The sequence below is a fragment of the Rhinolophus hipposideros genome (assembly GCF_964194185.1).
Source record: "Rhinolophus hipposideros genome assembly, chromosome: 8".
Lineage (NCBI taxonomy): Eukaryota > Metazoa > Chordata > Mammalia > Chiroptera > Rhinolophidae > Rhinolophus > Rhinolophus hipposideros.
In genome coordinates this window covers 62,655,167-62,666,687 of record NC_138054.1, presented here as the reverse complement: position 1 = coordinate 62,666,687, position 11,521 = coordinate 62,655,167, and the positions used below count along the sequence as shown (strand labels likewise).

General features: G+C 38.6%; 1 protein-coding gene across 4 annotated transcripts in view; it reads right to left on the bottom strand.

Moving 5' to 3' along the window:
- Positions 1-11,521, bottom strand: part of EFCAB14 (EF-hand calcium binding domain 14) — a 36,018-nt gene that overhangs the window by 5,410 nt on the left and 19,087 nt on the right. The window contains exons 5-10 of one of the 4 annotated variants that reach the window (XM_081054993.1): positions 9,826-9,936; positions 7,619-7,723; positions 6,383-6,574; positions 4,532-4,618; positions 2,269-2,380; positions 1,034-1,159 (exon numbers count right to left, since the gene is read on the bottom strand). In XM_081054993.1, coding sequence (XP_080911119.1) covers positions 1,034-1,159; positions 2,269-2,380; positions 4,532-4,618; positions 6,383-6,574; positions 7,619-7,723; positions 9,826-9,936 — 733 coding nt within the window. The remainder of the gene's footprint in view (positions 1-1,033; positions 1,160-2,268; positions 2,381-4,531; positions 4,619-6,382; positions 6,575-7,618; positions 7,724-9,825; positions 9,937-11,521) is intronic. The other 3 variants (XM_081054995.1, XM_081054994.1, XM_081054996.1) reach the window with 3 other exon arrangements.

Below are 11,521 nucleotides of genomic sequence, written 5' to 3'. Positions count from 1 at the left end.
TAAACATAACTTAATACTCTCTTATCTCCCCAGAAACCAGAAAGAAAGAAATTTGGGATGGGAACAAAATAATTGCATTTAAATGGCAATGTAAATTTAAGTCTTCTATACGTTAAGCATTAATTGCAGCCTGTATATAACTCATTCACTTAACAAATATTCATGTGTACCAGTCACTATGCTAGGGGCTGGGAGTGAAGTTAATTTATCTCCCCAGGAAATTACAAGAGTGACATGTGCTAAACAGAAGCAAACAAAATATTGTAAGAGGTCATACATAGTGGGAACCTAATCCAGTCCTGTGAGGTAAGGAAATGTTTCCTGGTCGGATGGTATCTAAGCTGAGGTAAAGAGCAAGGCAAAAGTAGGTGGACAGGAGTGGAGTGATTTTCCAGGCAGTTAGCAAATGCAAAATCTGGAGACCCAAATATCACCATGAGGGACAGAATACACACTATATGAAGCAAGGCAAACACACTTTTCTGTGAATCATATTTTTCCTGCCAATGTTTATCTTGCTGATTTTCAAACCAAAAGAGCCCTCATTTTTGGAGGGCTCTGACAAACAGGGTCAACATTTACTTTTATTTTGCTAATCTCACAGTATTATGTTTGCTTATTTGCCTTCTTCACTAGACTGTTTTATCTGTGAGGGAAGTGAGGCCGTATTTATACTATATTCTTACTGCTTAGCACTGGGTCTAATTAGGCACTCACTGAATGAATGAAAACTCTATAAAAAACATTAATAGAGAGATAATATAGTGCATTGGTTAAGAGTGCAAACTTTGGCATCAGACTGCCTTGGTATGAATTTTGCCTCAACCAATTAATTTGCTGTGTGGACTTAGGCAGTTTCCCTATCAGTAAAATGGGTATAATATATGAATACTTATGTTCCCAGGATTGTTAATAGGATTATATAATGCATATCAAGTATTTGGCCTACAGGAAGTACTCAATCCATGTTAAATAAATTAATAAGTATAATTTTGAACATTTCCCCAATTATTCCAATGGTATAAAAATTTACCTCCAATGTTAGAAATTCCTGGTAAGGAGATAGGTCTTAGCTGGGTGGTTTTCTCAATGTGGTCTCCAAGAGACTGTGGAAATTTTGGCAATGCTGATGGCTTTGATGTGAAACTCTGTACTTGCTCTGTAACAAACACATATGATTTTAGTATTATCAAATCTGATACCAAATTAAACCAGTATTGAAGGTCACCTTTTAGGACAATTGCATGTATATTTAATTTAAGAGAAATAGCTCAGAATTAAGTAGCATAGCGGCTAAGTGAAGTAAAAGGCATGGATCAAATATGATTTGTGGGTAAATGGCGATCGATCAGTATTATATAACATTAAGGTTTGAAGCTGTGGTCTCACTGGAGATCTTGTAATACAAGATAGCGTTATACTAGGTTGGTGCAAAAGTAATTGCTGTTTTTGCAATTATTTTTAACCTTTTAAACTGCAATGACTTTTGCACCGACCAAATACATGTTTAGATGTTAAGAGTTTAAGTTACAACTGAGAACAGCACTGTATATTTGATAGCCTAGGAACTGTGCTATAAGCCTGATATGGGGGCATGTGCCACCAGACCAGCTGGTGCTGAAAGTGTTACCATATGATTATGGAGCACAATGCTTCCCACTGTAATCTGTCTCCCACCCAAAAAAGAATAAGAGAGGTTGTATTGCTTTCTCCCAAATGAAAGATACTTGTGAGGGTTAGGAGTCAAAGCCTACATAGTCCAATGCCTTGCTTACATCTGTGTAGAACTTAAACCAGTGGAAGTTGATGCATCTGCCAATATTGACGAGGTATGTCCCTACCTAAAGCCAAGGGCCTTTCCAACCGAATGATCCCACTATTTGTTAATTTTTCAGAAGGACTAATATTTATTTTTAAGTAAATTTTATGCACTTATAGAAATAGAAAAGACCTCCATAAACATTTAGTTGGTTTAATACATGCTATGACAGTAACGTTTTTTTGCCTATAATTGGATGCAGACAGCATGGAGAAGTCTATTTCCAGCCAAACATTACCTCTTCGTCCCTTAATAGAGTGGAGTACAAATCATGTACCAAATGGGCTTTTTCTAAATGAAAGCAAAGTGTATCAGCTTCATCTCGGTGCACTCAGGCATCATTCACTTGGTTCGATCAGTCCTGCCGGAACACCTTTCCACTCCCTGTGTGGGAGGCAAGCTGCCCAAGCCTGCGTGAAATATTCAGAAACCAGCCCTGAATATCTCACCTTCATGGGCGGTCCCTGGAGGCCTGTGGCTCTCAGGTTTGTTTGCGAGAGCACTGATGAGCTGCAGTTTCTCTCTTAGCTTGGATACCTGAGCATCTGAACTATCTTCTTTCTGCCCAAAACAAAGATCACAGAAGGTTTAAGGTGGAAGTAGGACAAGACCTCTTTTGATTCTTCTTATATTCCCAGAGCCTATTTAGCACGTAGTGCTTGACCCCCTAGTAGGTTCCCTATAAATTTAGGCAATGAAGGAATGAATCAACAAATACCAGAGATATCTTTGGTACTCAGTGTTGATGAGGGCCTAGCTGGATTTGAGCCTAGACCATTAAGGGAACATTATGCTACAGATGATCTGATTCACTGTGAACATTTGGCTGATGGGGGAAGGCATGCATGTGTCAGCAGTAAAAGAAATGTACCCTTGCTCAGGTGCCTCTGTGACACCCATTTCCTAAATGAGTAGGATATTGTTTTCTAGAAACGATTTCACATTAACTACATAATTTTCCTGAGAATCTTACTTTACTTTGTGACTAGACCACTTTAGGCAGAGTTTTATGCTCTTATCACCTTAAAAAAGAAAGCAACCAAACCACAAATATTCCCCTGATCTTCCTTCTCTTTCCCCAGTGGTGATGATTCAACTGGTGGCAAGAACTGTCTGGAACAAGAAAAGTAATATTTCTAATTCAAAGTTTTATTTATATCTTTTTAAAAAGCTTCCCTGTGCCCATTTCCTGCCTCATTCCCACGATGATCTACAGGAGCATATTAAAAATACATTTAATTATAAAAAGAGAGAAGTCTGGTTTCTATGAGGCCAGTTTCTAACTGCTTAGGCTAGAGTAAAAGGTCCTGACCCTATGTTTAATTAGAACATCAACTCATCACATGTTTCTCTTATACAATATATATTTACTTATTTCTCTCCTCTCTTTATTTCTACCCTAATAGTTACCATACAGTAGATCACTCCTGGTTTATTTAGGGAGTTAATAGATATAACTAAAAGTAGGTCCTAAACGCTTGAAGAATTTATTGTAAGGAGCAATTATATCTAGTTAGCATGCTTAGATGAGACAGCTCAGAGAGACTTATACACTGAGATGACAGTTAAAAAACACAAAGGGTCAGAAAGACAAGAAATTTAGGCATAAATGTGTATTAGCTGTATTTTGTTCTGATATTTACTGTTAAAAAATGTGAACTGTTACTGAAATCACTACTACTTTCCAAAAGTAACCACCTATTATTTTTTGTGCTCAACATTTATATCTGGCTCTTATATTTCCTTGTCATGGTCTAGGCGAGGTTTTTCTAAAAAAGTTTTTCTTTGCAGAAACAGAAAACTCAATAAGAACTCAGCTTATAGAACATTAAAATTTTAATACATGTGATTTTTACCTAGACAGTACAAAACTGGTCAGGAAAAAAAATTATAGATGGAAAGTATTACACTGAAAACTGCCTGTACTATGGTTCATTTCTGAGTTCATTGCCTCTGAACCTCATATCCTCTGAACTGCAATATGCATTTGAGATGGTATTTCAGCCACTCAGTCACAATTTTCCTGGATTTTCCTTCAGCTTAGCTTGCATCTTATAATATTAAACAATACTCTAATCACAGAGAATATTGCAAACAATCTTTCTTTCCTGGGATATCAGAGCATATCACAGAATGCTTGTCTTATTGTAATATGTCTGGGATGAACAAAAACAAGGGAAAGGTACAAGGTGAAGGGAATTGGCTATGTAAGTTCTGAGATGGTAATCTAAAAATAAGAAATAATTTTTAGGTTAGACACCATTTTTAGATTATTCAAGCCTCCATTTCCCATCATTAGTACAAATAACTTATTGTCTTAGCTTAAAAGTCATTGCCTTTGGGAAGCCTTCCTGATCCCTGTTAACGCTGTCATCATACCCTATACTTTTCTTCTGTAGTATTTATCATACTCATGATTATCTGTTCAATTATGTGTTCATTTTCTGACTAATGGACGTTGAGCTCCACCATAATAGGGGTCACATGTCTATTCTGCTCACTGTGCTCACCCTAGCTCCTAGCAAAGTGCTTGGCACAGGGTATGTACCTCATAAAGTATTCTCTTATTCAATATATAATACTAATTTACTAATTACTTGTCTTGAAGTTTCAGCAAATGAGACCAAAGTGCTCCTTTTGAGAAAGAAGCAGTAGCTCAAAAACACAAAGATGCATTTATTTTTACTTCAGAGGAAGCCTCCTCTTATTCACCTTTATGTTTTGAGTTTTTCCTGTATCTGTTCTGTTGGTCACCTGATGCAAAGATTCTCTCTTCAGAGTGGCAGCTCTATCACCCATCTTAAGGGGTAAAAGGAACAATAAGAGAAGATTAAAGGCAAACATTAAAACTTAAACAACATCTGGCACTTTTTAAACAAATTGGTCAAACTTATTTAAAGGGTCTCAGAACACTTTCAACAGAAATACTAGTAGGAGAATGAGAGAATCTGAGAGGGAGAAAAGGCCACCTACATACAAGCTGAAAATGGTCCTTAGTCTCGTTGCTTCATTCACAAACTTTAAAACTTTGAAGTATTAGATGTGAGAAAGAACTTTTACCCAGTACTATGCTAGGTATGATGCTGCTAGAAGAAACAGTAAGACAGATGGTACCATTAACAATTTTCTCTTCTGGAGAAAAATTAAGTGGGGAGGAGAGGGATAGTATGGGGAGTGTGCGGTGGTAAGTTTTCACAATAAATCTTGAAAACCTTCGAAGCCTAATACTCATCAAATCATCCAAAATTTCTAGGCCTCCTGCTTACTTTAGCTAAGTTCAAAAGGTCTTTTCTAAATAAGGCTCCTTTAATCTTTGCGGCTTTGTAGTCAATTACACACCCCTGTAAAGCAGGAGGAGACACAGGTCTTACTCCAGCCTCACAGCCAAGTTGAGGCAACCTGCCAAGGCTCCAATGTGGCAAGGCAGTTCAAACGCTCCTTTCTACCTTGTTTCCCCGAAAATATGACCTAGCCAGACAATCAGCTCTAATGTGCCTTTTGGAACAAAAATTAATATAAGATCCGGTCTTATTTTACTATAAGTAAATTAAGTATACTATATTTTACTTATAGTAAAATAAGACCGGCTCTAATAATATAATATAATTAATATAACATAACATAACACAATACAATACCGGGTCTTATATTAATTTTTGCTCCAAGACATAATTAGAGCTGATTGTCCAGCTAGGTCTTATTTTCGGGGAAACAGGGTATGTGCCAGAGTTCAACTTTATTTGTAGGCTTGCTTCTAGCTTTTGTGGTTCCTTGAATTTATAGTACAATTTCCTGTATTTTGTTTGCATTTCTTTATGCATGCCTGTGTCTTTGCTGTATGAAATCTTTAAGGATGGGAGTTGCAGCTATTAAAGAATAATCCATATTGACCCCAGCACAAGGTATATGTGAAAGGTAATTAAATAAACATTTTATTCACAGTAACATGAAAACCAGTAAACCACATGGTCTGCCAGCATTGATAACTTAATAGGTCATTCAGTTTCCTCATGTAAAATGAGAGGATGGACTCAATGATCTCTTAAGTTGAAGACTGGTCAGATCTATTTTAAATGGCTTTCCTGACCTTATATGCAAAAGGATCCCCCTAATATGCAGATGAAGCAGGAAAAATCTAAAAGCCAAGTTCAGGCTTAACAAAATGGCAAGAGATTCTTTAGTTCTTGTCACTGTCATTGCTCCCACCCTTAACAACTTAAAAAGATCAAGAAGACCTCACTTGGAAATATATGCTAGAGCTTCCCTACCAGATGGTAACATAATATGAGGCTTGTCATCTCTGCCAGCAACTTGTGGTGAGGTCTGGGCAAGCAACTGAACCTCTCTACATCTCCCTTTCAAATCAGGACCAATACCGTCTGTGCCATTTACATCACAGAGCTAGTGTAAGGATTAGAAGACGCACGGATGAAGCACAATATAAACGTGCAGCCTCTCAGATATGCCAGAAGACTATCTGAAAAGGTGGTGGAATGTCATCCATGCATAGACAAAACACACCACAAACACAGAACACATCACAAAAAATCTGAAAAGGCTTACCATGCTAAAGGACACCTTTGCTTGCTTTTCTACCTTGCTCATAGCAACCAGATCTCTTTGTACCAAGTTGACACTCTGGGTAAGATTACTGACTGTCTCATTCATCCCCTCGAGTCTAAGATCATTCTGTCTCTGGTATCCCACTAGGGCACTGTTTACCTCCTCTAAAGAGTTGTGAAGGTACAGGATATCCTGGAGTGGAAATAAATCAAGTTGGAATGCAGCTAAAGATGTATACTAGACAAGCAAGCCAGCAGCGCTGAACAAGCATTATTATGTCAAGTTTACTGAAGTAAACTCCTTTTCCTGGTTTAGACCATCGATCGTCTCTCTCTGCTTTGTCCCTCCACTTTAAATTGTTCCCAGTTCATTCCCTCTGAAACTGTTTGGCCTCAGCTACACAGGAGGGGGAAAGAAGACAGAGAACTACCTACAGATTCACTTTCTGGTCCCAGGAAGTTGAGACTTGGGAATTGATTTCCCAATGTTTACCTCACCTGCTGGCGGGAAAGCTTGCTGGGTTATTAACTGAAATGTCCATTCCCCTAATTTGTCAGAACAAAACTACCTTAGGAACAATACTAATTACTGAAATTGGATCATGTAGCAAAACTATAACAAGTAGTGCATTATTTAGTACAAGATTCAATTATTTTTATTGACATCCTTTAGTTAACTGATTACTACTTAAATAGAAATGATGACAATAGGTTTCAAAGGGCGTTAAACTCAGGACAAAAATTCTTCTTAATGAAGATTTCCTTTAGTCTCTTCAATGTTTGTCTGAATTCAATATCCTTTTTCTTCCTCATCTTTAGTCTTTAGAGAATCTTGATTTTCAATGATATGCTTGCTAACATTCTTAGAATGTACTGTGGCTCAAAATAACCATCACTCTGAATTAATCTGCTATCCATCCATCTTTAACTTGCCCAGATTGCTATTTTTCATAAAGAGTTTCAGGATAATCTGGTCATTCTATGTGTTTCAAGGTGTGACAAGGAATTTACTCCACTTATTGCCACGCAGGGAAAAGAAGCAGAGTGCTAAAGAGGAGATAAAGACAGCATCTTGGATCCGTAAGATGGCATCACATATCGCTCTCTGCTCAGCCCTCAGGCAGGCAAATATATACATGAGATGCCTGCTGAGGCACCACAATCCTGAACTCAAACTACTCAGGTTGCCTCCAGAATCCACTGTGGTCACAAGGAGTTAAGCCAGAGACAAAAGTACCTGTTTAAAATTCTCACTGCGAGTTTTATTGTCAAGTTCTGATGGAGCTGAAGGTGATGGAATGATCTGGTTGCTTCCACTGGTCTCCTTTAAGGCGTGCTGATTCTGTTAATAGGAATGGAGATTAGTATAGGCATGTAATTAGTTGGTCTACTTAACCATTTGGGATAGTCCCAGAACATTCTAGCTTTTCGCAGGGGGCATCCATAGATTAGTCAATACTGCCTGGGAACCTACAGTGTGACCAGCCCGGTGCTAGGCCCCAAGGGCACCAGGTACCTCTGGGGATGCCCAGCCTAAGGCAGGGACTGGATGAGCACTGCCTGGGAACTGAGATCCGCCTAGTGTTTGTTTCTGTCTCTGAATAGAATGAATTCCCTAGAAATCAGTCCTCCTCTTCCCATTACCTACCCTCCCAGAGAAACTACAGAATCAGAATAACATCCCAGGGACCAACTCAGTCTGAACCTGGTTAATGTCATCATTTCCCCAGGAATAAAGAGGTTTGGACATTCAAAGAATAGCCAGTCATGTAATTACTGGCTGTGGGCATTGAGTAAACCACTCATGCACATTTGTAGTTTTTCAGTTTTAACAGCACATGCCAAGACTTATGTTTGACTTCCTTTCCCATCCTCTCCGCACTGCTCAAGTCTTTCTTTGCAGAAACTGAAGTATAACATGTTTACATATACTTTTCCCCTCTAATGGAAAAAGTCTGTATGGCTTAATCTTTCAGAGCCCATTACTATGACTTATTCAGTATAAAGTGTGCCAGTTAGAAGGATTACCTTTGGCAACCATGGAAGTTTAAAAAAGGCAGATTTGATTGTAAGAGAAGGCAACTGGTGAAAATAGTTTCCCTGGAAATCTGAAAGCCTAGACATTTATCAACTTTCCTTTTATAAGAAACAAAAGGCAACAATAAAGAGAAAAGAAGGGGGCGGGGAACCTCATAGTTCTATAAAGCATGAATTTTTAAGTATTTTAGAAAATATTTAATAATAATAATAAATGAATCGATGAGTTAGAGAGGTCTTTATTACTGTGGATCACATACTCAGTGGCAGAGCTGGAACTAGAATCCAGGGTGTCTGGACACAGAGATCAATGCTTTTACCCCAGGTCACCCCCAGTAAATAACAGTGAGAAGTACTTGTTCTAAAGAATGAACAAGGGTTTCTGAAGAAACCCTCTGTTAGAGCTCTATTATAGCCCAGGTGTCCTTAGTACAAACTTCCCAGTTTAAACTTGAAACTCCAAAGCCTGAAAAGAGCATGGGGGGCAGACCTAGAAATGAGTAGAGAAGCTAGGGAACTTTTGTTTGCCTTGAACAGTCCTGACTTCATGTACATATAACTCATCTCCCCAGCACGACAGCGGAGCCTGTGCCATCCTTTTCACCCTTCATAAATCCTTCATGGAGCTGAGCACCCACCGGGAGACGAATGCAGGCCCCTGCGTGACTGCAGACAGCTTATACCTGCACAGCACTGAGACATTTGAAAACAATTCCTGAGCACCGCAGGGGTTTGCTTCTGCCTCAGTTATCTGCTGCTGCATAACAAATGATCCCAAAACTTTTGTGGCTTAGAACAGCAGCAATCTATTATTTTTCAGGATTCTGTGGGTTGACTGGGCTCAGCGGGCGTAGGGGTACTCTGTTCCACATGGTGTAGGCAGAGGTCACACATACAACTGCATTCAACTGGGGGCCTGGCTAGAGCGGGAACATCCAAGATGAACTTTCATCCTCTAGAACTGCTCTTCACTTAGCCTTTCATCATTCCAGTCTAACCACGCTGACAAATTCCTGACCCAAGAATAGTGGGAAATAATAATGTGTTGTTTTAAGCCATTAAGTTTGGGATGATGTGTTATGTAGCTATAGAAAACTTTGCCACTTCTCTTTCCTGCTTTTCCATTTTCCGAGAGCATGGGGGGCATCCTACCCATTCTACCCGCAGAAACTGTGTCTTACTTCTGTGTCTCCTCCAGCACATTTGCAAAAGACTCAGCTCTTAATTCTATCCACCTTAACTGCTTAATTTACACTGTAGAAAAATCAATAAACACTGCTTCTTTTGTCTTTTTAAAAGGTGCATAGTAGGGTCTGTCTGGACCAATGGAAAGTCCCTATCACTATTACACAGGAAAGGGTTTGCGGCAGTATGCTGACTTTCTGTAGCATTTACAGATTTCCTTACCATATCACTCTGTAGTAACTCCATGGCTTTCTTATGTTCATCCACAGTTTTCTGCATTGCCTCAACAGCAAGATGGACACTGTTTAAAGTATTGCCAATGGAAGCTACGCTCTGAACAGAAACATATAGTAAGGTTAGTATTTTTTTCCTTTTAAAAAAGTTTAATAGCTTTAAGATATAACTGATACACAATAAACTGCACATGTCAAAATGTATAACTTGGTAAGTTTCGACAGACATATGCTTGTGAAACCATCACCACAATCAAGATAATAAACATCTATCATCCCCAGGTTTCCTCATACCCCTTTCTAATTCTTCCATCCCTGTCCCCAGGCAACCACTGATCTACTTTCTGTCACTATAAATCAGTTTGCATCTTCTAGAAAATATTATATAAATAGAACCAGTGAGTGAGTATGGTTTTTTGGTTTTTTTTGGTATAGCTTCTTTCACTCAGTTTAATTATTCTGAAATTTATTCATGTTGTAGGCTCTCAGTATGTAGCTGAGAAGCATTCCATTGTATGGTTACATCAGTTTATTCACCTGTTGATGGACACCTAGATTGTTTTCAGTATTTGACAATTATAAATAAAGCTGTTATGAACCTTCATGTACGTGTCTTTATGTGGGCATGTGCTTTAATTTCTCTTCACCATATGCTTTCTCATCATCACAATACCTAGAAGGCAAATGGCTGATCATGTGATAGACACATGTTTAACTTTTAAAAAAATGCCAAACTGTGTTCTAAAATGGTTATACCATTTTCTATTCCCATTAGCAGTGTATGAGAATTTCAGGTACTCCATATCCTCATCTATACCTGTACCCCCGTCTTTTCAATTTTAGCCATTCTTGTTGGAGTATAGTGGTGTAACATTGTGTATTTCATTTTACATTAAACACTGACCTAATGCAGGCCAGTGTTTTTAATTATTTCAAAAAGCTTAAACTATGAATTTCATGTAGCTTACACTGACAAAATTAACAGGAAACTATACATACACGTATGTATAAAACAAGCAATTTTCCAAATTTAAAGGACTTTTCCTAGAGAAAAATCAAATCTTTCCTTAGAAAAGATACTAGTTTACAAATTTAGGACCCACAGATACAGTTTTCCCACAAATTGCCTCTACCAAGCCTTGCTACAGGCAGGCCGATGGCCAGAGCTACCAAATTTATTTTTATTTTTTTTAAGTGTGTTTTTCCAGGACCCATCAGCTCCATGTCAAGTAGTGGTTTCAATCTAGTTGTGGAGGGCGCAGCTCACAGTGGCTCACGCGGGGACCGAACTGTCAATGCTGATGTTGAGAACACCACACTCGAACCAACTGAGCTATCCGGCCGCCCCCAGAGCTACCACTTTAGACTGCCACTGAGTCAGGATCAAATGATGGCTTTTGAATAAAAATGGATGGAACCATATATAGCTTTGGGAAAACAAGCATTGCAGAGGTGAAGGGAAAATTCCACTTAACAGCATTTGTCCTTTATCTACTTTTGAATCTCATCAGTAACTACGGAGGAGAGTTAGATATGAGTAGAAGCTTACTTTGCTTTCATTAGGCCTAAGGAGCCCAAGTGGACTGGGGACTTAGCAATATGATTCAGAAACCATCTTTTTAAAAAGGCCTACCCTAAGGGAACATCCAAAAGAGTGTTACTACTTGGTGGGTGTTGGTCTTTTA